Genomic DNA, 27,820 nt, shown 5'->3' on the forward strand with positions numbered 1-27,820 from the left:
TCTTTCAAGCAATGGCAAAAAGATATAACTAAATTTGTTTGGCAAGGGAAAAGACCAAGAATTAAATTAAAAAATTTAACATATTTAACAAAAAAACCATATTTAACAAAAAAAACATAACAAATGCTAAAGAAAGAGGTGGCCTTACCCTGCCTGATTTAAGGCTGTATTTTGATGCTGTCTGTTTAACATGGTTAAAGAAATAGATAACATTAAGAAATCCCAGAATACTTGATTTGGAAGGATTCAATAGAAAGTTTGGCTGGCACTCATATTTGTGGTATGATAAATGCAAAGTGCATAAAGACTTTCTTAAACACTATGTAAGAAGGAGTCTGAAGGGAGTATGGGCAAAATATAAAAAATGGTTGGAGTGTGAAACTCCACTATGGGTATCCCCAATTGAGGCTCTGGCACGTAAAGAGACAAATATGCAATCTGAATGGGGTACTTATAGGGATTTGTTATGTTTTCAAGAGAAGGGCTGTAAATTAAAAAAATTAAATGAAGTACAAAATTTGGTTAGTAATTGGTTTCAGTCGTATCATCAGCTAAATTAAATTTATAAAAAGGATCTTAAGGTTGGGTTTGTGGATCAAATGAGATTTGAGAAGGAGCTGTGTGAAAATGATGAAAAATTAGTTTCTAAGATGTATAAGTTGTTGCTTTTGGAGGAGACAAGAGCTGAAGTGGTTAAAATGACTATGATAAAATGGGCTCAAGATGTGGGTCATAATATAGATATGGCTGCTTGGGAAAAATTATGGAAAACTGATTTAAAGTTTACTGCATGTTATACTTTAAAAGAAAATTATTATAAGATGATGTATAGGTGGTATCTGACACCGAAAAAATTAGCTTAAATGTATAAAAATGTTTCAAACCAATGTTGGAAATGTGGACAATGTGAAGGAACTTTTTTCCATATGTAGTGGTCATGAGGGAAGGCAAAGGCTTTTCGGGATATGATATACAATGAGTTGAAGAAAACTTTTAAAATGACATTTCTTAAGAGGCCAGAATCCTTCCTGTTGGGAATAACTGAAAGAGTGTTCTCCAGAAGAAATTTAACATTTTTTATGTATACAACCACGGCGCCTAGGATAGTATACGTGCAGAAATGGAAAGACACTAACATGCCCTCAAAAGAAGACTGGTTGATAAAATTTTTGGAATATGCTAAGATGGCAAAGCTTACAGAACTTATAAGAGACAAAAATTTGGAATGTTTTAAAGAAGATTGGGAACCATTTTTGCTTTACTTAAAGAACTATTTTTCTAATATGGACTTTTCAGTAGGGTTTGAAATATAGTAATAACAGTAGGTTAGGTTGGGTAAAATTGAGTAGTAGTGTGGAGTATGTATGTTTTGAATTATTATAGCAATGGTTTATATGTATAGTTATCAAAAACTGCACAGATAGGCAAGCAGGAAGTCAATATTTACTTATGTGTAGAAATGAATGTAATTTGAATGTAAAGCTATTGTAAAAGCCAATAAAAATTTAAAATGCAAAAAGAGAGAAGGCGATGAGACAGAAGGGCTCTCCTTGGTGCATTGGTTGCAGCTGTGGTGGGGGAAGTTTTCATTGGTTTTGGCTGTGTTATGGCTGTGGCGGTTGCGGGGCTTGCCACGTACCACCTAAGGCTTTTATATAGATAGATAGATTGAAAAATGTATATAGTATTATTGCAGTACCATGGTGGTATCAGACTTTATCACTAGTTAATAGAAAATAGTGGTTGACTCCCAAGACCAACCAGAATGTGTGGGCCCCTGATTTTAAGCTTGCTTTAAAGCATAACACAACATTATTTATAATCTCAGCACATATGGCTAGAATTCTTAGCAGTGCTGATACAACAGTAATATCACAAGCCATTTATACTACCTCTTCCTCCCCACTGGAACCCTGCCCCGCACGCCACCCCAGAAGGCGTTCTTGGGGATACGAGTACCATTGGCAATAGCATGGGAAGAGGTGCTGTAGATATTCCCATATTCTTCTACGAGCAGAGCTCTACGCATTGAAGGTGTCACCACCCAGTTTCCAATGATTCCCCAATCTCTTCCAATGATTCCCCGCACCACATACCACTGTTGGAGAGTCTCATAAACTCTCAATAATGGCTTTTCAGGGGACTCAAGGCCTTGCGCCACTGTGAATTTGGGTGGATCCAACCTTACCACACTCTGAATAGAGCTCCTTCTATTAATGGAAGGGGTCCTGCTATGACTGGAAACTTTGTTGGGAGGAGCTTTGTTCATGGAGCAGTATGTTAGGATCCAACCCAATGTAAATATCCAAAACATGAGAGATTCTAAAGGCAAGCAAGGGAATTGCAGTTACTTCTCATTGATTTTAATGGAATTTCATTACAAGTTAATGCATTTGGGACTGGAGAGTAAGGGTTATTTTGGCAAAATGATTAAAGCTCACTTAATATGAACAGCTGGCATTTATCATATTACCACAACTGAAATTGCAACAAGTAGTTAAGCAGGTCATACCATGCTCCCTTCGTTATTGCCAACCATAGTGTTGTAACTTCCAGTTAATCTTCTCAGTTCTGTTACTTCAAATGTTACATCTAAACCATTTGGAAGAGCATCATCTCCTAAATACATACATATACTAGTGAAGAACACAGTATTCACTTAAAAAAAAATTCTACAGTATAAAATTTCTAGTGGTTAAACAACAATATTCCCTAAACAGTTTTCCCCCTCCCACCCCTACCCCCCAAAACACACTGCACCTGAATTAAGTGCTCATAAATGAGTGTACCATTCAGAAATACCCTTTCACATTAGACACTGAACACAGAAATACACTTTCACTGAAGACAGACACTGATTCATCTCAAACACGTGAGTCCTTGTATTATAGACTGATTTGTACAAACTATGCAATCTACCAGTGAAAGTGGAAATTTAAGCCCTGACACCACAGATTAGGAAAGGAGCAGAGGAGAGACAATAATGTGCCCTACCATGCCTCTTCCCATCCTCTTAGATTTTTGCCTTCCAATACTGAAGGCACTCTTCTTCCCTCAGAGCTCCAATAGATTTCTAAGGGAAGTTTTTAAGATGGTAATCAGCAAGACTTGAGCTGCCTCTTATCCAGTACCGAGATCACTTATCTGGGGTGAGGGACAGACTCTATTTACTTTCTTCCATGAAAGTTAGTGGCTTCTTGTCATCTCTGTGAGTGAAACCAGAGGGGGTGCAGTCAGTGATTTAGCTGAGGTAGGGATACCCTGCACCTAGCCTCTGACATTGGAGTCAGCAGTGCCTCAGTGTCACAGGACCTCCAATGACTGTTGCTGGTGTCTGTCTTATGTTTCCTTTTAGATTGTGAGCCCTTTGGGGACAGGGGTCCATCCTATTTATTTGTGGTTTCTCCGCCCTGAACCATTTTTGGAAGGGCAGTATAGAAATCGAATGAATGAATGAATGAACGAACATCAATAACATTTCTTATTATGTTTTCTTCATAGAAATCAGCAAAACATGTTCACTTCTATGAGAAAAAGTAAATACAGCCTGTCACAGTGGTGGATACCCCCTATTTAAAAATCTTCATAATGAAAAAAGTTGCCATTTGCTTTCTGCTCAACTATTCTATACTAGCACACAGAACAATCTATTGGGAAGGACATGGATATAGAACAATCTGTCCAATCACAGAGTATTTTGAAAAACAAGACATATTCAGCAACTGCAAATCTAAATGAAATCACAAGGAAAAACAAGTATTACTGATTACCTTGACATGTATCAATTAGAACTTCCACCTGTCTAAAAATTCCAAGACGGAGGAGCTTTTCACGAGCTTCATGAGACTTCCTCATGACCTTCAAAATATATAATGAATGTCTTAAGATTACAAATGACAAAAAAAGTTCAAGCTTCTTTGGACAATCTCTTTCATCCAAACCTTCAGCACACTGACATACCACTGGCTGAAACTCCCCTCCATGAGCAGAAAGAGAGTTTCACTCATGCAAGGGGTCCTTCCACATGTGGAATTGCTGCTGCTCCAAAGGTCTGGATGCTACCCATTATATACTGAATTTTCCAAACATTTTATTAACAGCACATGGTTTTATCAATAGAATCTCTCCGAATGTCATTCCTTTCTCAGAGGTTATTCTTCTTAATCTGACCTGAGAGTTATACAGGGACACTAGTTATCATGACTACGCGTAAGTAAAATTAATGAGACAAGTTAGTAATGGCAGACTTAAGACCCATTGATTTCAATTGGATTTAATAATATCTAACTTAGTCTAGATGTGCTGGCAATTCACCAATCTAGTCCCATGTTCAGATGTAAAAATCTCTGGAAATTCTGAAGGCGTGGGAGAAAACAACGGTACATTTGCATTAGTTACTTTATCATAAAAACTATTAAAGGATTAAGAACGTTTTGTCTAATTATATAAAAGCACATAAAATGAATGCAGTTTTGATTGAAGTCATCACTGCAAATACTGGGCATCAAAGAGCAGTAACAGTCTCGTTCACATGTTAGACCAGTTTAGCAATCAAATCCAACATGAACAAGTAACCATGTTCAGTTTAGCTATGATACGAACCAAAATGTATGGGGCTTATGTCTATAAACAGCTTAATACCATAATCCTAAACACATACACTTGAATATCTGCTGATATCTGCTAAATAACCTAAATTTCTGCTAAACACCTGTGATGGCACAGGATCATGTTTTGCACTATTGTTCTGGTACAGGATCTGGGTAATCCCATCCCTAGATTTCTATATTAAATGGAAATGCTAGCACATTTTAATGCTGTAATATTTTCAAGTGTTTCTGAAAGCATGCTTACTTTATTTTCCTACTTACATCAATAAGGTTTTTAGCTTTGAAAACATCACAGATTTCATACATGATAATGTCATCTTTAGTCCTTCCAAGTCCATCAAAGTGCACATGTTGAACCACAACCTAAAGATAAAAATGACTATTATCAAAATACTAAATCTGGGAGATTTAACACATGTAACCACAAACAAAATTTCTACTAGACTGTACATTCAATTCCTGTTCTGTCAGGAATTCATTCCCCTTTCCAGATGTCCTGCCCACCAGTCATCCCATTTTGAGTGTCCAGAGTTGGAGTTGCTTGTGGGACAGAAGCGGGATTCCATCAGTCTGGGTAGGTAGGTATCCCACTGCTCAAGGACCCCTCTGAAAGGAATGGGAACCTTTCAGAATGATTCTCACAAGCTTATAGATCTGGATGAATTCCTGATGACTCTGAGGGATTTTCCTACCAAGGCCGCTACCAACAACTTGGTCACTCTCTGGAATGGGAAGATGACCAGTTGATATGGTTGCTCCAAGATGCTTTCTTCTAACTCCAGGCCACAACTTGGTTTTGCCAAAGAGCCCAAGGCAATGAAGTATGCCAGTAGACACCTGGAGTACAAATGGCAAAAAGGTTATAGTGAACACAATCGAGCTCAGACTAGGGCCCATTGTAGAACCTACTCTATGGCAGCGAAAAAGTATTATTTTTCTGCTACTATTGCATCCACACAGTGTCGGCTACTGAAGCTTTTCCAGAGAACCTGCGGGAGTTTAAATGTAGGTCCTGATAACCAACTGATGGACCTCTCAAAATTCAAACAATGATTTGAAAGCAATGTTTCATATAAATAAAGGTATTTAAATTAGAAAATTTCAGAGATTCTCACATCTTTATTTTCCAGAATTTCCTGTTTAGCTTCTGGTTCAACTTCTACTAGTTCAGCTTCTTCTCCTATGGCACCAAAATCAGGTCCACTCATTGGAAGAGGCTCCAGACTCTGAATAAAATACAGATTCACCAATTATATTGACTGAATAAGTCATGTCAAAACGCTTCTTGAGTATTTTCATCCTCAAACATCTGCCTTTATTTGTAGCCATTCTGACTACCTTATTATGAAAGAACAGTTTTAAAATGATGTGCAGCATTTGAAGCCAGTGTTCCCTCTAAGGTGTGCACAGGTGCACACGCTCACAAGTTTTTTCATGTCCACTCAGTTAATTTTAGATCCCACTCAGGTTGAATCAGGAAGGCCCCACTTCTTGACGCACATCTCCAAATGCATGTGTGCACACACTGCCTTGATACTGCCACCCAGAACAAAACTCATTCCACACAGAGATGAAAAAAAATTAGAGGAACCACTGTTAGAAGCCACGCTAGTATAACTAAGGTATGCATGGTTTCCCACGCATTTTCCACTGACAACACCAGTGTTCTTCACTGCAAGACCCAGGAGCTGGTAGTGGCTTCCATCAACCCTGTGGCTCCCTAACTGATTGTTCAGGCCTTCATTATTAGGCCTTTGCAAGGCTTTGGCCAAAACCAAATATGCCACACTGCCCCTCCTGGCAAAGTACAGAGGTACAGAGGTGACTGTTTGCACCACAGTGCTGAACTTTTCTTAGTGTTGGTGGTGGGGAGCCCATAAAGCAATGGAGTCTTGTCAAGCCCCATTAAGCAGCCTCCTCAAACCCCAATATCATCTTGAAAGATGTACATGGAGCTCTATGGCTAGGGCTCAACAGGGCTCCATTTCTCTTAAAAGTCCCCCAGCACTGGGAAAAGCACAGCAATGCACAGAGCTCCATACAGTGGGAAATGACTTTTGCATTTAAGGGTGTGGTGGGTTTATATAATAGTATAAGAGGTTCTGACTTTTTTTTTTTTTTTTTTTAGTGAAGATCACTGGTCCACAGTATGGTATAGCCCATCAGCTTAGGTAGCACTAGGTTTTTTTCAGCATGCTTCTTTATTTACAATGTACTGTGATGTTACAAATGGCTGGGAAACGGATCATTTTGTTTAAAACGGACTGCTTGCAGAGACGAAAGTTTGGGCGGTATGTAAATGTGATGAATAAATAAATAAATAAATGAAATATGCTCAAGGCCACTATTCTTACATCTTTTTAAAAAGGCTTTCTCCGGTTAGGAGTAGCTCTGCACATGCCCAAAAGCACTGGCACCCAAGGTTATTTTTAAGGCGGCAGACTCAAAACACAGAAAGAGCAGACTGAGTCTGTATTTCCCGAGGAAGAAAACTGACAGTGACTGGGAAAAATTCAGCGGAGAGGCTCATTTGACCCTTCCTCCTTCCCCTAAAACCCAAGGTCGCAGCTCCCACCTCCATCTCCCCACGCCTCAGACCAGCCAAGCTAATGGCGGCCGAGTCCTTACCCGAGCGTGCACCGTCCCCATAGCCCCACAGGACTGCAAAACGAGATGGAAGAGCGGAAAGAGGCTGAGTCGCTGCTCACTGGCCCCGATGCACGCGCACAAGAAGTGCCTCAGACCCAGGAGCGACACCCGGCAGCCATGACAAGACCAACCTTTCCACTCCCGGCCCGGGCATCTCCGATTGGTCGGACGAGGGTGGGGGCTCACAACCAAGCTCGGAAGGAAAAAGCGCCTCCGCAGGCAAGACGGATACACAAGAGATAGAAAAGACTTCGGCGACTCACAGTTCTCGGGAAATATTGAGGTGGCGATAGATATAAAGCACGGCTACCCTGTTCTCAGTCATTCTCATCTCAATCCCTTATATCTGTTGAACTGGAAGTTAGAGTCGGAAACCTTGGTATGTAGGCAAGAGGTGCCCTTAATGCCGCCAGATAATTTGACTCTAGACTTTTTCTATTTCTATGAGGAAGACAGAGCGGCGAGCGCAACGCCTCTCTTCCTTGTGATTGGACGGCAATGTGCAGAGACTCGCGATAATCTCTAGGATTAAGTAGCAGTGGGGTTTTCAAATTTCAACTTCCATTTAGACCAAAGAAAAGAAAATACCAGAGAGCTGATCTGTAGTACTATTATAGATATTTCGTGGTTGAAACTAAAGAAGTCTTTCCAAATGTCTATCCGGGCGGAAGTGAGAATTGCCAATAGACAATCAAGGATTTGGTGTAGCTGTAAGTAAGCAGCAGTGAACTCTTTCCCCGGCCCCCCAAAACAAAAACAAAAAACACACACATTAAAAATAAAAAATAAAAAAAAATCCCGGCATCAGTACAGAGAGGAGACTCTGCTTTTTCTATCTCGCGTCTTTTTTCGTGTGAAATATTTGACTTTGTTCACATCCATACAAAATCATAGTGGTTTTCCTGTATACTGTCGATCTGGTCCAATTATGTATTCAGATACTAATGATCAAGGTTCATGGCTGGTTTTTTGTGCTGGCTTGGCGTGGTCTTCAAAATCGACACTTTTTACAGCAAGTTCAGATATACTCTCATAAAAAGCATATTGGGAACTGTAGTTTTGGAAGGGGTGCTGAAAATTCTCTGGGAACCTATCCATTTCTAGTGTCTCGTTTTGGTAGTGCTTTCTTTCATACCAGCAGTGGCAGCACTAGGAAAAAGATGGGGCGGGGGGTAATGAAGGAGCAACGTGCATTTGTGGGGGGGGGGGCGAACTGTGTCTACGTTAGATTCCGAAACGGGAATGGGCGGCGAACTTGCCCACCTCTGCCAGGACTTTGTTTTATAGACCTGGATTTATTAGACTGAGCTGGTTGGGGGCCTGAGCGGGATATTGACCTTTACTGCAATGTGAGGTGTTCGGTATTGGGGACCAGGAGTTAAAACTAGTCTCAGTCCCACCAATAATTTGCAGGATTAACAGTGAACAAGATTGCAGGCCTGTCATAAACTGGTCTCTCAGTCTCAACCTGCTCTCGAACCTGGAATAAGGATCTAGTAACACTGGACTACATCTGTCGCAAATCTTTAGTTCAGGACAGTACCCCATTGAGATTGTGTGTGCATGTGCGCTAACTTAAATGTTATAGTTATGAGACAGGTTACTGCAGTCACTGGCTTCCACTCAGGCTATTGTTCATGAGTGCACCCTCTGAAATAAACTTTTTGAAGTTACTCCTATTTGAAGTAAATGTGTCCCATTAATTTCAATAAGAATGCATATGAACAATGTGGGGAGATAGGAGGACTTTGAATACCCCTTGGGAGCCCTTCAAATACCACTAGGGGTACTAGTACCCACTTTTGGGAACCTCTTCTCTAGTAAGAGCATACCCAAATTAAATCTCTAAATTTCTCTGTCCTTTGAACTAAAATATTTCATTGACTTGTTAAAAAATGCAAATGGATGGGACGAATCTAAGACTGCGCATCATGGCTTGCATGCTGTGCAGCAAGCTGTGCACCCAAGCAGGATGCAGGCTTACTGCTTGTGTGCGACTTACCAGTCTGTTGCCCCTACTAGCACATGTGGGGGATGCTGTGTGAATGACATAGTGTGTCAGAGTAGCAGCACATGATTCCCATTGGGAATGCAGAGTCAGGCACAGCTGCTCTGATACACTGTGTTGTTCGCACGGAGGCTTTCCATTTCTGCTCTAGCAGAGGTGATGAACTGATGAGTCCCGCACAAGCAGTGAGCCTGTATCCTGCTAAGGTGTGTGACTCACTACACAATATGTCAACCGCTATTTTGAAGACAATTTACAATAAGGAACTCATTGAACCTTTTCCAAATGTTAGTATAGCTTTCTGCCTTTATCTAACTCTGCCCATTTCAAATTGTGAAGCAGAAAGAGCTTTCACCAAACTATCCCTGATTAAAAATAAATTAGTTTAAAAGCCTGTTGAGACCAGGTCTAAGGCTCCACAAAGCTAGGAAATTGGAACCTAAAGCTGATGCCTTAAAAGACATACCACATGATCAGTAGTGATGCTGTGCAGTATCACCAATTGTGCTCGCTTACAATTTGCCCTTCATGCATCCATATTTTTTCCTTGGTCTTTAGGCCCAAATAAAATTGAGGAGGATGGAGTACCTGGCACCAGTTTCCATGTGGGTGCATCAAAGACAAGTGGTAAGCGAGCACAATTTGTGACACTGCACAATATATATTTCTAAAACAGTTGTTGGATATTCTGCATTATAGTAGAGACTAGTGTGGTGTAGTGGTTAGAGTGTTGGACTAAAACTGGAAAGACCCAACTGCAGATCTCTAATCAGCCATGAAACTCACTGGATGACTCTGGGTCAGTCACTTCTAATTTACCACACGATTGTTGTGAGGATAAACATAACCATGTACACTGCTCTGGGTTCCTTGGAGGAAAAGTAGGATATAAAGATAAAAATAAAATATACTACAGTATGTAAAACAAGATACAACAGTATCTTGGAAGGTGCACACGGAACGCTGGGAAGTGTTAGCCATAGATCTCTGTTGGGAAAGTGCTGGGGAGGACTACACTTCCCAGCACTCTGTGGCTGCCTTTCCCGATGGTGCTGTGACTTGATATGGCTTTGTTGATCTTACAACCCCTCTTTCCCTTATTCCTTGGAAAAGTACCACACTACATGTAGGTGGGAAATCGCTCTCACATTTAAGATTTTTTTTGCCAAACTGACCCCCACTAGAAAATAGTGAAGATCACTGACCTATGGAATTTTCCCACTGTGAAAACATGGGCCACCCCCCTGCCCTGCCCTGCCCTGCTCTGCCCTGCCCCGCCTCAAGGTGATAGGAGAGAGAAATTAGCCAGTTGGGAACTATGGGATAAGTTGAGCTGTCAGCATTCTGACAAAGGAGAATGGACAGCAGGACACTATCAACTGAGAGGAGTATGAAGTAATTCTGAAAAGGTGTGAAAGTGTCACTCTGCCTAACAGATAAGAGAAGATGTGGGGGGGAAGAAAAAGAAGCTGCAGTCCTGGGCAGGTTACTCAGAAGTAAGCCCCCCCCACTGTTCCAGCTACCCACCTGGCTTTCCCCAAATGTCCATTCCATGTCTTCCCTCAGAGTTCATATTCCATAACTAATGGAATAGGCATTGCATTTGCAGTAGAATCCACTACCTGCTCCCTCACCTGCCAATATCAGTGTACTTGCAAATGTGTCAGCATTCTGGCTTCATTGTCAAACCAGCCCCCCCCCCCCCCACTATAACTTTGCCAGCACTTGCTAGCCATAGAGAGACTGTTCTCACGTGCAATGGGAACCAGGCTAGGGGAATCCAGCCCGGTTCGTGCTGCATGGTTCCCGGCGGCGGCACAGCAGCAACCCCGGAGCCCGCTGCTTAACCCAGGTTTTGGGCACAGGAGCACCCAAAAAGTGGGTTAACTGCTTGTGTGTCACAGCTCCATGCTGCAGTGACTCACAACTAACCCCCCCCCAACCAAGGGGCTACAACAAGCCTCCCAGTGTCAGGGTGGGGGGACTCCGCAGAATGCCCCACACACTAGCACAGGTCATTCTGAAACTTCCAGGAGTCAGTAGGCCCCAAGCCACGCTGCCCCAAGCTGGTCAAGCCTGCTCTCCCCACAAACCCCATTCAGGCTCTGCACACTGCTTGTGTGGAGAGCCTTATAGGCTTTAGTGGGGCAGGAAAAACTTAACAAAATTTGAACCACTGTTCCAAACTTCAGCAAACCAGCAAAGGATTGCCTTTCTAGACAAGCATTAACAGATTACACCAGTCAATGTCATCAAAATTTAAAAGATGTGAGATGTCTGGATAAGATTTGGGCAAAAAAGGGGCAAAGTGTCAATTTTCAGCATATTTTGTTGTAGCTGCAGCAACTTTTATCAGATCACTTTGAAATTAGGCATATTTATAGACCTCATCAAGTAGATCAAGCATGCCAAGTTTCAAATTATTATCTCAACAGTTGTGATATTTATAAGCAGTAGAATTTTGATTTTTATAATGTCCGAACTTAGCCTACTTTCCTCAAGGCAAGTAAGCTTATGAGATCACTGTGTGTGTGTCCGTGTCCCTATCAACTTTGCAATGCCTGGACCAATATGAACCAAATTGGGTACAATTGTAGGGACACCTCAAAGGTGTAGTTTGTGATAATGTCATCCACCCCATTCAATATGGTGGATGTGTGAACTTGAGGCGTAAGTAACTTACGGACTGCTTAACCGATTTGTACCAAATTTGGTGCTGCTGTAGTGAGTGACACAAAGGGACACCTCAATTGTGTAGTTTGTGATTATGTTACCCACCCTGATTCAAGATGGTGGATGTGTGAACATTTGAGGCAGAAGTAGACTAACATGTGAACTGCCTAACCAATTTGGAGCCAATTTAGTCCAGCTGTAGGGACAGTGAAAGGAAAGTAGGCAGATTAGTTCTTACCAGAACTACTTGTTTTGCTATTGACCTTAACTAAAGTGGCATGCTCCTTTAATTATGGTCAATATTGCAGTCACGACTTTCGTTATTATCTTTTCTCTGTACAGAATGAGATCATCACTTTCCTGTTCTTCTCTGGGGCACTGCAGTTTATTCTGCTGGGCTTTCTCTGACTCCTTCTTTGCTGCCAACTAACTAGCCCCAAAATTATTAAGGTGAGAAACTACATGGCAGGGGTGGGGTATTCATCCAACTTTGCTATGATGGAGGAGGTTGCAGCGATGATTTAGGTGGGATACTAGGGCAGAGGAATAGTGAGTCTCTAGAGACTCTTGTCTGTAGTGATCCTGGGAGTGGGGTTTTTGGAGTGAGGCAGGGAGCAGAAAGCAAGCAAGAGACAGCATCTGTACAAGGGAGAGTTTGTTTAGTTACACCGAAAGACTGTGTTTCCTGTGTTGCTCCAAGCTCCCAAAGGAGAAATGGCCTGAGCTGGGAGGGCCAAGAAGATGAAGGTAGGAGCAGAGCAGAAGGGGGTTGATGTATGCTAAATAAAAGTGCCTTTTATTCTTGGTGGTGGGGATACCCTAATCTTATGTTACTTCAATTATGTTACTACTATCAGGCAAATCTGAGGCATCACTTAAATTAAGGTAGAGACAGAAGCACCCCTACCACCCTGCCAAGAAAGATTCCATCTGCCTTGGAATCTCTGCTTTTTAATCCTGGTTGAATGGAGAGAGGGCATTCTGCAGCTGTTAATGCAAGAAACACACTCTCAAGTTAATGGTGGTGGAAAGAAAAAGGCACTCTGCACATGTGTTGGCACCACTGTTAGATACTGTATTCTTAGGCTCTGCCAGACAGCAGATTCTGGGGCAGTTCTTTTCCTTATGTCACTTCACTTGTGGCTCAAAAGAGATATCAGACAGTATTTAATAAGATACTAGCTTAACTCGTGCAGAGCATCTGCGTGCTAGTACTTGATTGCTCCCCTCACCCCCTGCCACAGCCCCCCTCACCTCAGAGATCTCTCCACCCTCACTTGAGCTGCACTCCTGCTCCTCCCTCTCCATCTGGTTGCTTCCATCCCCCTCACTCCCCTTGGTCACTCCTCCATCCCTTTACTCCATTCCTCTCACCCCTCTTGGCTGTGGCTGCAGCGTTGCTGGTGCCTACTGGCCAAGCTGCTGCCCCCTATCCCCAGAGACCTCCCCACCCTTACCTGAGCCCCACTCCTCTCCACAGGAGCAGCAGCAGTTGACCGGCCCTTCCTCGCTGCTGCCATTGCAATGGCTGCTCATTCCCCTCAGGCCGCTGACAGGCCCCATCCCTTATCTGCCTGCCTCCCTCCGCCAATGGCCTTGGCAGCCCCAAACAACAGCAGCAGTAGTTGACTGGGCACTTCCTTGCTGCCAATAGGCACCGCCATGGCCGCTCATTCCCCTCAGGCCACTGACAGGCTTGGGCCTGTCCCTTGCCCTTCCTTCTTCTCCTTCCCCCCCTCCTCCACTCACTGTTCCCCTGTCTTTCTTCCCCTCTCTTCTTTCTTTCAGACTTTCTTTCTTTCTCTCCCCCTTCCTGAGTTAACAGATTTTGTTCCCTCATCTATTTCACACAATGACAACCTCCTTCTCCTGAAGGGGCTCTTCCCTCCCCCCACAACCCCTCTTTTCACAGACCCCTGCCATCCATCTTCCTCCCTGTCTGCATATGGAATCCCCACTGCCCAATCACCACGGTGCCACAGGCTCCTTCTCTTTGTCTGCATATAGAATCTCCTCTGCCCAATCACCATGGTGCTTCTGCTCGCAAACTCTCACGAAAGCTGCCACACACGAGATTAGCCACGGGTACGCCTTAGAAAATTAGATAGATAGATAGATAGATAGAGTATAAACATAATTTTTTAAAAAAGATATCCTGCAGCCCTCTTTAGCAACTGTGTTGGTTGGCATCGCTCATAGTATGAATGAGAGAAGATTCTGGTGCTACATCTGCTACAATAAAGCAATGCAGAACAAATTATAAGTGATGTATAGTTCCACTGTGCAGAAACACTAGTGCTCCTGGAAAGGTATTCATACATGTCCCAAAGGACAGAAAGTTTCTGCACAATGGAACTATACACCACTTAATTCATATTCAAATGTAATTCAGATTTTGGTTATACTGCCTATTAAATCTAGTACAGGTTATTTGATGACTACACCTAGAAAGGTGAAATTCTGGAGAAGCACTGTGCCTTATAGAGATGCATCAGAAAGAAATTCATCATGGGTATCTCTAGGAAGCGACTGGAGAAGGTGCACTTGTTGAATTTCTACATGGATGCATCCCATCTCAGCCCAATATCCAGCTGAAAGATCAAGGCAAAGCATGGCTGCATGGAGCCTCATTTGTAAAGCCAGCATAATATAGGAGACTCTACAGCTTATATGGCACAGAAGTTAAGATGGGCACCTTAGATTGGAATTTTCGTGCTTTTTAGAGCAAAAGTGAAAATGTGAAACCATCTTAAACCAAAGGTTTTTGGATGTTTGATATGAATAGGAGTGGACTGCAAATTTGCTGTTGTGTGCCGTTTTCAAAAGGCAAGACTACACTTGTGTCCTAAATGTATCAATTTCATTATTAAACGTCTAAGAAAAAGTGGTTCTGTTCAATTTAAGAACACAGAATTAGATAGCAGAATCCTACAGATACCTGAAGAAAACAAAATAGCAAGTGGATAAAGAAATACACTAACTAAATAAAAGTTCATGTGTTAATAGGAAAAAGTGAGTATTGGTGTCTGGAGCCACAGTATTTACAATGTATTGGTTCATTATCTTTACACAGAGGACACAACATTTGTGGCAATAGCTTTTTCTTTTTAAAGCAGTGACATGATGGCTGTTGGCAGTAAAATGGCAACAGCAAAACATTTGCAAGTTACACCATAAATAGAAAGTTTGCAATCATGATAATTTCTCATTATTTTCATGGTTCCATATATAACATTTGTAGGGATGTGCACTAAATTAACTTGAATCGATTCGAATTCTCCCAAAATAGAGTCAAATTCAGTCAAATCGGGCTGAATTCTATTAGACTTTGGGTGAATTTAAATTGATTCAAGCAAATTTCATGCACATCCCAAAAATGCACTGATCTTAAATCTTAAAGGTATGAAGCTCTCCTATCGCTGTTCTGGAGGGTTCAGGGCAGGTAGTAATTATAAAGCAACACTTGGTATTTAAAGAAGCATTGACAATTGAGCACAATCCACCCCACCCCCATCCAATACTTCAAACATGGATTTGTACATCAGTAAGATATGTAAACCCCCAATATTTCTGAAACACACTCCCTGGACTGCCATTTGTGAAAAATATTTAAAATAGGGCTACACAATTTTGGCCAGGTGGTGTTGGACCACAACTCCCATCATCCCTAACTGTTGGCTACTGTGGCTATGAATAATGGGAGTTGTAGTCGTGCAACAGCTGGAGGGCCAATCTAAAAACATTGATCTAAAACATTGTAAAACTTAATTCTACAGGAAATATGTTTTAAGTTTAAGGATTTCTATATGAAACTGAGAAAAGCATCCATTATGCCACTAAGTCATGAGTAACTTAGCCCGTCATTCTTTTGCTTCTTTAAAAACATTAGTTGTAACAGTATTTTAATATTTCATTTTAGAAATATAATCAGGTTTCAAAGGGCAAGTATGACCACAGACATCACACACAAAAATGAGTCAAAGACTGTAATTTGTGAATGAAATAGCACCATCAAGGTTATAAATACATCAGCTGTAGCAATATTAAACAACACTTTGGTGAATACTTTTAACAATATTTTAAGCAGTTCCATTCTTTTCTAAAAATATAGCACACACTTCTTGCTATGAGAAGAGACTAATCTGATTCCCCACTCCTGTAAAGAGTTTGAAGTCTGCCAACCTATAACAAAATAGGTCTTGGCTCTGAAAATAATTTGATTATTAAAATTATGCCAGCTGTAATTTTACCAGTGCTGCTGTGGGGAGTGTTTAACTGCCAATAGGACTGGTTTGACAGAACAATTTTCAAACTGTTCTATAGCCATTTCTGAAAGATTAAATCCTGCACTTCACTTTAGGTATGCTGGCCTTGGGCTGAAATAAACCAATACATACATACATACACTTCACTTTAGGTGATAAGGAGTGTCCATGCTTCATTTTCACTATCAGTATGATGTCTAGCACTTGGGAAAGAGTATTCATCTCACCACCCCAAAGTGTATTGCTAAAATTGAAGCCATCTGAAAAATAGTTTAGTCATGATATAACATAGATAACTTGCAAATAACTTAAGGCCTCAGCCTATAAAACTGAAACACATATTGGCACAATTTACCAGTGAAAACTGGGCTAAAAATGGGTTGTATTTAATAAGACTAAAGACAGAATAATAAAAGATTCCTTGAGGGTGGGGGGAATTACACACAGCTCATATATCAGATTTTTCTCTTTTCTCTTCATGCTCCCAGTGCTGCTTAGTTAAAAGAATTACTAGAAATGAACCAGCGGGGTGGAGCTACTGGTACCCCTTTGTAATACCCTTTTTACTGGTACCACAAATTGCAAGTCACATTAATTCTCCACTATTTACTACACATAGGGGAATTATTCTATACATGTCTTGATGACATTTGCAGTAGAGTTCATGTTCTGATCTATATTGGCTTCTCAAGGAGAAAAAGACCGGCAACTAGCTTCCTCCTATAAAATAGCTTAAGTATAGTTTTGTTTAATGGGACTGAATTTTGTTTAATGGGACTGAATTTAGCTCTTAAAGATATCTATCAGCAAATCTGAACTAGATCTGTGACATTCCTCCTTTAAACCCCCCCCCACCCACCCCCAAATGCATTAAAAACAAAACAAACATTTGAGATGATCATCTTGAAAAAGTAGGAAGCCTTACAATAGTGAGTGTAACTGAGATGACAACACTTCCCACTGGTATAATACATTTAGATATGGCAAGTAAGAGGCTCTCCTGACCCCAGCCAAAAAAAAATTCCTATATGCCACATCCCTTTTTAAATTACAAATTGTTTGATTTTATTCAAGTACTATCATCATTAAAAAAGATAAACAGGAAAAGACACCGTATTTTAAATAATTTTAAAAGCTACAATTTTGCTCCAGTATAAAACAACCCAAGCAAGTGAGAGAAAAGGATTTTGATAACTTTTCCTGGTGGAAATCTTGTTTGAGTAAACATCATTGCACTGGGGCCCTTTAACCCTTAATCCATGATTAGGAAGTTTCACCATAACATCTTATTTGCCATTGTCCTTTATTCATCTTTCAACCAAAGATTCCCCAAAGGCAATTTGTTGTCTATTGTAAACAAAAAGTCTTCTGAAAGACTGGTTGGCAGATGTTAGATGAAGTCATGCCCTTCAAGATTTCAATTTCTCTGTCAGATACAGCAGTTCTCAAGCCAGGTCTTCACAGGCAGTCTGGAAACTCTTCTCAGAGGAGGAGTCAAAGTCTACCTCTACCCCGGACTCTTCAGAGTTGATGAAAAAAGGGGAAGAGTCAAAGCTTTCATTTATACCAATTGCAACTTCCTTCCTAGCTAAGTCTTCACAGTATGGAAGATCCCAAAGCCATTCTTCAAGGTGTGTTGTAGAATGAGATATTGCGGGAGGGCAATAGGAAGAGTGAAGACTGGTGTTCGGTGGTGCAGACTGGCTTTTTCTAAGCGATTCACAACTTTCTTTGCTGTAATGAAAAAAAATCTTTAGAAATTTCTGAGTTTAGGTCATTTTTAAAATCCCCTCAAGACCTCTAGCTTTTAAAAAAGAACTATGGCAGCTCATGAGATTCATTCAAAGAAGCAAAACTGCAGGTAATAGCCATGGTGTTCCAATTAATTAGCTGGTCTTGTGGTAGCAAGCATGAATTGTCCCCTTTGCTAAGCAGGGTCTACCCTGGTTGCATTTGAATGGGAGAGTACATGTGTGAGCATTGTAAGATATTATCCATCCACTTAGGGGATGGGGCCCCTCTGGGAAGAGCATCTGCATGCTTGTTTGCAGAAGGTTCCAAGTTCCCTCTCTGGCATCTCCAAGATAGGGCTGAGGTTACTCCTGCCTGCAACTTTGGAAAAGCTACTGCCAGTCTGGGTAGGCAATACTGAGCTAAATGGACCAATGGTCTGACTTGGTATAAGGCAGGTTCCTATGTTTATTTATTTGATTTATATACTGCCCCTCCAAAAATGGCTCAGGGTGGTTACTATGTTGACTCGAAACCAGCCCCTGTCCACCATTCCTAGAAGTTTTTAGGGAGAACAGATGTGCATCAAACAATACTCAAGCCCTAAAGCCAAAATTGCAAAAGGCAGATTAATGAAAAATGGACAAGAAAGAGGAGATGGAAGAAGTAGAAGAAAATTTAATAGAAGGAGAACTGAATTATCAGAAGCAGGTGAAAAGTTAGAGTGGTTTAAAAAAAACCCAACAACCTTGAGATGCAAATTTATTCAGAGAATAAGAAAATGAGACTGGGTGACATACCATATAAAAATAATATAGATGTTACCAGAAGATATGAATGCATAGCCCATTAATAAACATCAAAGATCCAATATTCCTGTTTGTAGGGAAATGGTTTCCTATCCCAAAGGGGTTCATAAACTAAACTAAACACACACAAAGGAGAGACCAGCAACAGCCACTAGAAAGACACTATGTCGCATAGAATAGGGGCAGTTTCTCTCCCTCTGCTGAATATAAGAAAGCATTAAAATGTGCCTCTTTGTGTAGTTAATGGAGGTATATTATAAATCCTGAGCAACTCTTTCTGCTAGGCATGTATGGATACATACAGTGATCAGGGCATGTATGTCCTGCCACATTTCTTTCCCCCCCAAAAGGAAATGCATTGTGTGCTGGGAGGATATTTTACTTCAATAATGCTAGACAAAGCAGAAACACACAGCCAGGTATGCAGTGAAGAGAGCATGAAGAACCTCAAAATATTTCTCATGTTTTGCAGAGTTTACACACACACACACACACACACACACACACACACACACCCCTACCTGTAGTGGACTATTAATAGTTTTTAAAAAGGAGAAGATTTAGTGGATGACACTCAGGCCTGGGGTAGACGTGCTCAGTCTCTTAATCAGTTGGTTTCAAAGTCTGGCTATGGTCAATGTGCAGACATAACATGGCTAACTACAAAGAGGGAGAGGGAATTTGTATTTGTACTGGGGAGGGGGAAGAGAAGGGGGGAGTACATACACCCATAGCACATTCTCAGTCTGCAAACCATAACTGAGCAGTCAATAATGCTGTATTTTCACCAGGAAAACAAAGATACACAACATATACCTGGGAATACTGAGAAGCCTTTTCCTTGCTTTGGAATATACTGCATTCATAATCTGAAAGAGCTGTCCCTGCATCCATCGCACATCATCAGGGATATCGGGAAACCAGTCTACTAATCTACAGTGATGAAATAAAATGAACATTTCAAAAGAAACCCAGATTTGAGAACATGTCATTTAGGGGTAAGGAAGGAAATAAATTGTTCTACAAAAGCTACTTGACATCAGTTTGGATTCTTTCTCCCTTCAGTCATGTCCAGTTAGCTGTCGTGTTTAATTTGGTCTTTTTCTATAGCAGGCTTTGGAAATATTAGAAAAAAACAATCATTTGCTTTATAGGTGGCCCTTGTTACCTGTGGTTTCACATATCTGCGGTCATGGAGACCTGACCTCGTTATACGTGGTTTGAAAAATACTGGAAATTCGCCCATCTGCAGTTGTTGGGTGGCCAGAAACGACTTCCAGGGTCATTTCTGGCCATCATTTTGCTAAACCACAATTTTGTGGCTCTTTAAAGATAATAAATCCTCCTCCTCCTCCTGCTGTGATTTTTCATGGAAATTTGGTGAGATTTGGGGGCATTGCTGTACAGCTGGAGACCTGCAGAGCATAGTATGGCACTTTATGTCTTGAATTTCTGCATTTTAAAGCCATTTTTTAAAAGCCTCCAGGAACCTAACCTCCCAATTCCTATTGCCTCAAGATTTCATTATCTGTGGTTGCAGCTGGGAACAGAACCCCTGCGGGTAACAAGGGCCACCTATATTTTAAAGGCTAAGACCAATTACACATGCTTCCTGGAGCCAGCTTCAGAACTTAAGATGCATACCAACACTGCTATTCAGTATAGGATTTTTAAGGTTTTCAAGTTTCAACACACATGTACAAATGTTCATGAAAGTGAAAACAAAAGTAGATATATCTGTGTTTCTCGGTTAATCTAAGTATAATATACTGGTTGAGGAAATGTGCTATGAGCCACAAAATTCCAGTTTACTCAGTTCTCAGCAGCAAACTCACAATGTGGCCTTAAGCAAGCATTCCCTCTCAGCAATCTATTCCCACCACTTCCATCTTCAAAATGGGGAAAATACTGTCTTACCTAATAGGACTTGGGTTTTTACAAGGAAAGTGGTATACAGATGAAGAATTTTTTTTAAAGTTATAAGGATTACTGAGATGTTATATAAAACATTTAGGAAATGTAATATATATACACACTAGTTCAGAAAGGCAGGTCTTCCAAGCTGACAAGACTCACCTTAAGGCCACAAAATATGCTGATTCAACTGGCAGAGTATATGGCAACATCATATAGGACATCAGTCGCATTGGTAGAAATTTAGAAAGCTGGGCACAGAGTCCACATTTCTCTTTACAAGCCTCCTGCAATGCTATTATTTATACAGTTATTAATCCCAACTGAACATGAACATAATGGCTTCAAGCATATTGCAAGAATATCTGTTTCTTCCCTCCTTATTTTGCCTAACATCCAGCCTGATGAAGAGTTCTAGAGAAAAGCTTGTTTTGTGATATTTTAGTTGGTTCTAATAAAGGTATTACCCGACTTAGGATTTTTTTCAAAGTAGGTATTATCATAACTTTGGACCAACAAGCGACTATATTGTTGTAGGTTTATAAAATGTTTATCTCCTTTTTATCTGGAAAAGGGCTGGAAAAGACTCCTGCCTGAAACTCTGCAGAGCTATTACCAGTCATTGTAGAGCTAGATGGTTCCTATGTTCCAGATGCTTTTCCCTTTGCTATGATGAGCCTGTACAATGGTTGTTTTCCTAGATCTGCCTTGATGTGACTCCTGAGGATGACGACAAACTGCTTTGGACTGTATGTCCTACAACCTGTTTGTTCTCTTGGCCCTTGGCCAACTTGGCTTATTTCATCTGGTAACTATATTATCAGAGAGGGTCTGGTGAATATTATAAATGCTTATCTGAGGGAGGGCAGGATGCCTCCTTGTCTTAAGGAGGCTTTTATTAGACCTTATTTGAAGAAATCTGCATTGGATTCCTTAGTGTTGGCCAATTACAGACCTATTTACAATCTTCTATGGTTGGGCAAGGTGACTGAGTGGGTGGTTGCCTTTCAGCTCCAGGCAGTTTTGGATGATACAGATTATCTACACCCATTTCCAACTGGCTTTTGAGTAGGCAGGTTGAGACTGTTTTAATCGGCTTAATGGATGATCTCCAATTGGCTGTTGACAGAGGGAATGCAACTCTATTGTTCCTTTTGGATCTCTTGACAGCTTTCGATACCATTGACCATGGTATCCTTCTGGATCACATGAGGGAGGTGAGATTGGGTGGCACTGTTTTACAGTGGTTCCATTCCTACCCCTCTGGCAGATTCCAAATGGTGTCGCTTGGAGATTGCTGTTCTGCAAAGCAAGAGCTAAAGAATGGAGTTCTACAAGGATCCATACTGTCTCCAATGCTCTTTAATATCTACATGAAACCAATGGGAGAGATCAGTAGGAGGTTTGGTGCAGGGTGTTACCAAAATGCTGATAACAACCAGATATATTTCTCCATATCAAACTCATCAGGAAATGGCATAACTTCCCTAAATGACTGCCTGGAGGTGGTAATGGGCTGGATGAGGGATAACAAACTGAAGTTGAATCCAAATTAGATGGACGTCTTGACTGCGGAGGGTTGGGACCTAAGAGATGGTTTAGATCTGCCTGTTCTGGATGGGGTTACACTCCCCCTGAAATATCAGGTAAGTAGTGCTCCTGGACCCAAAACTCTCTCTGGTTTCTTAGGTTGCGGCCGTGGCCAGGAACACTTTTTATCAGTTTTGGTTGATATGTTAGCTATGCCCATTTCTGGAGGTAAATGACCTTGAAACAGTTGTGCATATGCTGGTAACCTCCAGGCTTGACTACTGTAATGCACTCTACATGGGGCTGGCTTTGTGCATTATCCAGAAGCTACAACTGGTGCAGAATGCGGCTGCCAGAATGGTCTCTGGGACAACCCAAAGGGACCATATAACATGGATTTTAAAAGAAATGCATTGGCTGCCAATATGTTTCTGAGTGAAATACAAAGTGCTGATATTAGCTTTAAAGCTCTTAATGGCTTGGGTCCAGGGTACTTAATCATGGCCTTCTTTATCATGAATCCTATTAAGATAATCAAGGGAGGTCCTATTATGGTTGCCACCGGTTCATTTGGTGGCGACTCGGGATCAGGCCTCCTCTGTGGCTGCCCCAGGACTTTGGAATGCACTCTCTGTCAAAATAAGAGCATCTCCATCTCCAATTGCTTTTAAGAAGATCCTCAAGAAACACCTGCTTTCTAATGCTTTTTACTTTTTAAAACTGTTTGTTTTTATCCCATGAAGTTAACTTTTTATTCTGTGAAATTGCTTTACTTGTTTTTACTTTGTTTTATGTGTTTTAAATTGTGTATACCACCTAGAGAAACACATATCAGGTGGTATATAAATATGATAAATAACTAAATAAATGTGTTGACAGTCTTTTCATCCAATTTCCTATGCATATCCTCCCCTCGCCTACCTCCAAATCCAAGAAAGCTGCTTTCTTGTTACACGAAGGGGCAGAAGTTTATCATAGTTAGTTCTACCCCAGGAGAGGAGAGCTCTCAAAGTGAGTTTATATGCAGGGACTTAAGGGAAGAAGGCCCCTTTTCCTTCACCTACAGCCACCTTTGTGACAAGAAATACTTGCAGCCATGTTCTTTAAAAGAGGACTTCAAACTTGAAGCTATTTTTCCAACAACTAAGATGCAAAGCCACTTGGACTGATTAGCACCTTCTAGTCAGATAGCAATATTATTTTTATGCTTTCGTCTTGAACTCTTTCTATTCTATATTTTCCTTTGAGTTGCCTTTAAACTCAATTCTTTCATAAACATTTTACTTTTTTTAAACACCACAATCACTGTGCTTGAAGACTAGTTTCACATTTTAAAAATCCTATTCATACCTGCAAGACTTTGTTACCATATATTGAATTCACCTGAACCAAAGGGGGTTCCTGTTTAACTGTTTTGAGATCTCCCTTCAAGTTCTTGGGAGGTCCACTGATAATTTTTTAATGGTCCTGATCCCTTGAATAATCACATAGTGTTAGCTGTTGAAGTACAGGGAAAGCAGTTTTGGAATGGCTAAAACTCCCTCGTTACACTGATCTCCATGTAGGCTGCATTTTCACAACCAGAAGTCACTTTAGATCTATACCTTTACGAAGTCTAGGAGGCAGATTCTCAAAAATAGTTTCATCCAATGGCCAAGGAGCTAACTTCAATTGGTCGATAAACATTTCTTCCTCTAGCATATCCTTTTTGTCTTGATTTGCTGCACCTGTTTTGTTATTGTAATCTGCAGTCTGTGCATGTTCCTGGTGGTCATCCTTTTTTAAGGGCAAGTCAACAGAAACTGAATCATGCAGTATACCTGGGGGGTGGGGAGGAGTGGAAAACAGTTTCAGATATTATGGTATTTCTTATTCGCTAGGTGAACCTTTCAAACACAAGCCCCAAGGGTGTGAAATTTGTGCAGGAAGTGGGCAACACAGCAGATCCTTAGATCATGACACTCTAGTCTTAAACATTAAGTCCTACCCTAAGAATGTTATATCTCATTTGAAGTTGGTTAACACAAAGTCAGAGACAACCAGAAACTATCACTATTATCCTAGGAGTTCCTTAAAACTAGCCAAGCTTCAACTTGCAAATTCCGATTTCCTCCTCCTAGTCTTGGTTTGAGCAAGCCATAGTTTGCTGTGTTGTCCAATCAAGTAAACAATGGCTTGCATAATTTGAAGTGGGTTTCTAATTCTGGTTTGGAGCCAAACTATGGTTTCTAAACACCACTTGCCTAAGAGTACCTAAGAGCATCTGAATATCTTTGTTCACATATCTCCCCTAGCACCTGAAAAGGTTACAGAAAAGTAGTAAATTGAAAGAAAGAATATAGTTATAGAAAAAATGGTGTTTGAACACCATTGCAAAAAAAAAAATTGCAAAAAAAGAAGGTGTTTGAACACCATTGCAAATAATAGTGTTCTCAAAACAGGAATGAAAGGAGAGAATCTGATTGTGCAAAAGGAGCAGGGCTTGTATGAGCTGAAAGTCCATTTAAGACAGTTAAACATGTGAACACCTCAGTTTCAAATGCAAAAGCTGCTTACATCTGAACCAAGACAGTGACTTACATACTGCACAGCTCTCTGCCAATCCAAGAGTTGGGTGTCTGAACTGGTTCCATCTGATCCTAAGCCTTATCTGTGCTGTTACCAAAATTTGCAGAATCTCCGTGGCAACTAAGCACTGAAGTGATGCATCTCTCATTATTCCCAATGGGAGAGGTGTTGCTTCAGCACTGACACAATTGTTAGCCACCACTGAAGCTCTGCGAGACCAGTTACAGTGGATGCAGCTTAGAATTGACAGAACCAGTGTAGATGCACTGCTCTTCGATTGGCGGAGTGATGCGCAATTTGTAAACCAGCACCTCAAGTGACCTTCTGCAGCACTTTTCAAATCAAGCTCAGTAAACAAACATCATTGTGGCAGTGTCAATGGCTGCTCCTGTTCTAGTACTGTGATTGGGTCTTTTTGTAAAAGTTGGGGTACCTAAACACCAACTGATATGGGCAACAGTGTTCCCTCTAAGATGTGCATGCACTCACACATTTTTTGATGTCTGCTCAGTTAATTTTAGATCTCATTCAGGTTGAATTGGGAAGGCCCCACCCTGAATGCATGTGCGTGCACACTGCCTTGATACTGCCACCCAGAACAAATCTAATTCCGCACACAGGTGAAAAAAAATTAGAGAACACACTGGTGGGCAAGGCACTGGATTTCAGAATCAAACCATAAAGTTGCCTGAGAATGTTTGCCATTCGCATTACATATTTGAAATTACAGACAATGACTTACCATTCTCTTTCAAAAACCTAAGAGCATCTGAATATCCTTGTTCACACATCTCCCCTAGCACCTGAAAAGGTTACAGAAAAGTAGTAAATGGAAAGAAAGAACATAGTTATAGAAAAAATATTCATGCCACTTGAACTAAATAGTTGTAAGATAAAATTCTATTATTATATAAAAGAATATATTAAATAATATTCTATTATTTGGGTCATTAAAACTCAAATTTTTTGAACTGATGAATGATTATCAACTTGCAGCAATAACAGATCTTACAATGTTCACAAAAATGTTCAATATCAAACCAATTGTTAGAATATTAATCTACCAATACTGCTCTAGTGCACAATAAAGTATTAAATGGCTTCATGTTTGTCTCCATATTTGTGACAATTCTTAGGTGAGCAATATGGGAAAGCAAACATAAGGGAAAATAATGTGTGCTAGACCCTCTCTTGGTCGTTCCCCAAAACACCACACAGTTAACTATGCAATTCTCCCAAGGAAGTGGTTTTTCCAGAAATTGGTTCTCCCAGAGGATAACTGGTGATAGAGTTGAGGCATTAGACCACCTAGTATTGCATATTTTCAGAGTCCTAGATAAACAAACAAAAAGAAAACAGAACATTTAAAGCCCTTATAACTGGGGGATTTTTTAAAAATGTAGAAAAATTCATCTCACAAAAAGGAAAAAAAGAACAAAATATTTAAAGCTTTTAAATACCAGAATGTTAATTTACTTGCATTCACTTTTTAACACAACCAATCCAGTATATTAAATATCAAGTCACTTGAAAGTACTTCCCTTCAGTATGAAGCTTTATCTCCAATTTACTGTAGCTATGCTAGTCACTAATCAATATTGCTACATTCAGCACAGCACTCCATGTCCACATGTGGATAGTTGCCAAAAGCATATTATACCAACGCGCCAACATTTCCACCAGTTATCTATTGACTTTCAGACCACAATTCACCTCCTGTCTGGATTATTGCAATGGATTGCATGTGGGACTACCTTTGAAGATAGTTCAGTTGGTGCGGAACAACTGCTCACTGGGACTGGCTGGTTTGAACATCAACTGCACTGCTTACCAGTTTGTTTCCAGGCCCAATTCAAAGTGTTGGTGCAGACCTTGAAAGCCCTAAATGGCTTAGGACCAGTCTGCCTGAAGAAGTGCCTTCTCCAAGACATTCCTGCTCATTCTTTAAGATTTTCCAGAGGCTATCCTCTGAGGGCCACTGACCACAGTGGTTCGACAGGTAGTAATGTGCATGAACAGGTTTGGTGCTCCCTTTCTGGAGCGCCGAACCTGTTCAAACACCAGCATTCAAGCCAGCGGGGGGGGGAGGGGTTCATGCGGGAGGGTGGGGTTTCATGCTGTTCTGGCTTGGAACATCAAGAATGTTCCTCCTCCCTGCCATCCCCCCCCCCAACCACAGTGCTCATTTTAGAAACAGCTGTGCAGGGCTGCAGCGTTCCTTCCTGCAGCCCCAATTGGCTTTGGCAAGCACATGTGTAGGAAGGAAGTTGCACGCATGTGTGCAGGAGGAAACGCTGCAGCCCTGCACAACCATTTCTAAAATGAGCGCTGGCAGGGGGAAAGCAGTGGGCAAGGGGCGAGCAGGTAAGGAGCACCTTACCTGTTTTTTAAAGCCACCTTTAAAGCAATATTATCATGGCCATCATAATGTGTTCATTATGTGCTCATAATTAGGTGTTCATAATGTGCTCTAATAGGTGGTATTTGAGAGCAGAGACTAAGCCAATACAAGGTTGGAACATTAGCATTTTCTACTTTTGCAGTTTTAATCAAATTATCTGTTTGTATATATGAATGCATCCATGTGTGCATCTGTCCATTATGCTGTTGGGTTTTTAAAAACTTGTTATACCACTCCCAGACTTGAGACAGGATAAACTTTACATTTACGTATATATGTTCAAATAAATCATGTTCATCTTGCTTATGTCATCATATGAATACAGTATGATGGCATGCCAACTTTAGTATAACTTTCAAGTTAGTGCCAGTTTGCAGCTGAGCATAGGATGGTTATAAAGCATATACCCAGAAATTAACTCTAGCATACATGCTTGTGCAAAGTCACAGACATCACTGAAACAGCTCACCAAAAAATCTTAAATAAGCAACAAAACAATCATGTATTTTGTTATGCAATAAAATTAAAAACTTTAGTGGTAAGGTAAAAACCATACAGGACAGAGAAGGAATTCCAAACACAATAAAATGGTTCAGGAATCATTTTACCATGGATTTAAAATAATTCTGCAGCAATTAAACTATGGGGCATTTGCACATACA

General features: G+C 40.8%; 2 protein-coding genes and 1 long non-coding RNA gene across 10 annotated transcripts in view; 1 reads left to right on the forward strand and 2 right to left on the reverse strand.

Annotated features, from left to right (window-relative positions):
* SAMM50 (SAMM50 sorting and assembly machinery component) overlaps nucleotides 1–7,658 on the reverse strand; it is a 34,721-nt gene extending 27,063 nt beyond the window's left edge. For 3 of the 6 annotated variants that reach the window (XM_053252890.1, XM_053252895.1, XM_053252894.1), the window contains exons 1-5: nucleotides 7,239–7,372; nucleotides 5,726–5,836; nucleotides 4,872–4,973; nucleotides 3,771–3,858; nucleotides 2,513–2,619 (exon numbers count right to left, since the gene is read on the reverse strand). In XM_053252890.1, the coding sequence (XP_053108865.1) occupies nucleotides 2,513–2,619; nucleotides 3,771–3,858; nucleotides 4,872–4,973; nucleotides 5,726–5,836; nucleotides 7,239–7,259 (429 nt within the window). In that variant the 5' untranslated portion in view covers nucleotides 7,260–7,372. The other 3 variants (XM_053252891.1, XM_053252892.1, XM_053252893.1) reach the window with 3 other exon arrangements.
* A 4-nt stretch (nucleotides 7,659–7,662) lies between these two features.
* Nucleotides 7,663–19,789, forward strand: LOC128326294 (uncharacterized). Its single transcript, XR_008307937.1, has 4 exons — nucleotides 7,663–7,969; nucleotides 9,826–9,894; nucleotides 12,283–12,390; nucleotides 19,537–19,789. It is a non-coding gene; the product is annotated as an uncharacterized LOC128326294 (long non-coding RNA).
* Nucleotides 15,912–27,820, reverse strand: part of LOC128326292 (1-acylglycerol-3-phosphate O-acyltransferase Pnpla3-like) — a 42,349-nt gene continuing 30,440 nt past the window's right edge. For all 3 annotated transcript variants that reach the window (XM_053252889.1, XM_053252888.1, XM_053252887.1), the window contains 5 exons: nucleotides 25,500–25,560; nucleotides 23,794–24,009; nucleotides 20,822–20,954; nucleotides 19,562–19,678; nucleotides 15,912–17,939 (listed from right to left, as the gene is read on the reverse strand). In XM_053252889.1, the coding sequence (XP_053108864.1) occupies nucleotides 17,651–17,939; nucleotides 19,562–19,678; nucleotides 20,822–20,954; nucleotides 23,794–24,009; nucleotides 25,500–25,560 (816 nt within the window). In that variant the 3' untranslated portion in view covers nucleotides 15,912–17,650. The remainder of the gene's footprint in view (nucleotides 17,940–19,561; nucleotides 19,679–20,821; nucleotides 20,955–23,793; nucleotides 24,010–25,499; nucleotides 25,561–27,820) is intronic.

Source organism: Hemicordylus capensis, chromosome 5 (genome assembly GCF_027244095.1).
Source record: "Hemicordylus capensis ecotype Gifberg chromosome 5, rHemCap1.1.pri, whole genome shotgun sequence".
Classification (NCBI taxonomy): domain Eukaryota; kingdom Metazoa; phylum Chordata; class Lepidosauria; order Squamata; family Cordylidae; genus Hemicordylus; species Hemicordylus capensis.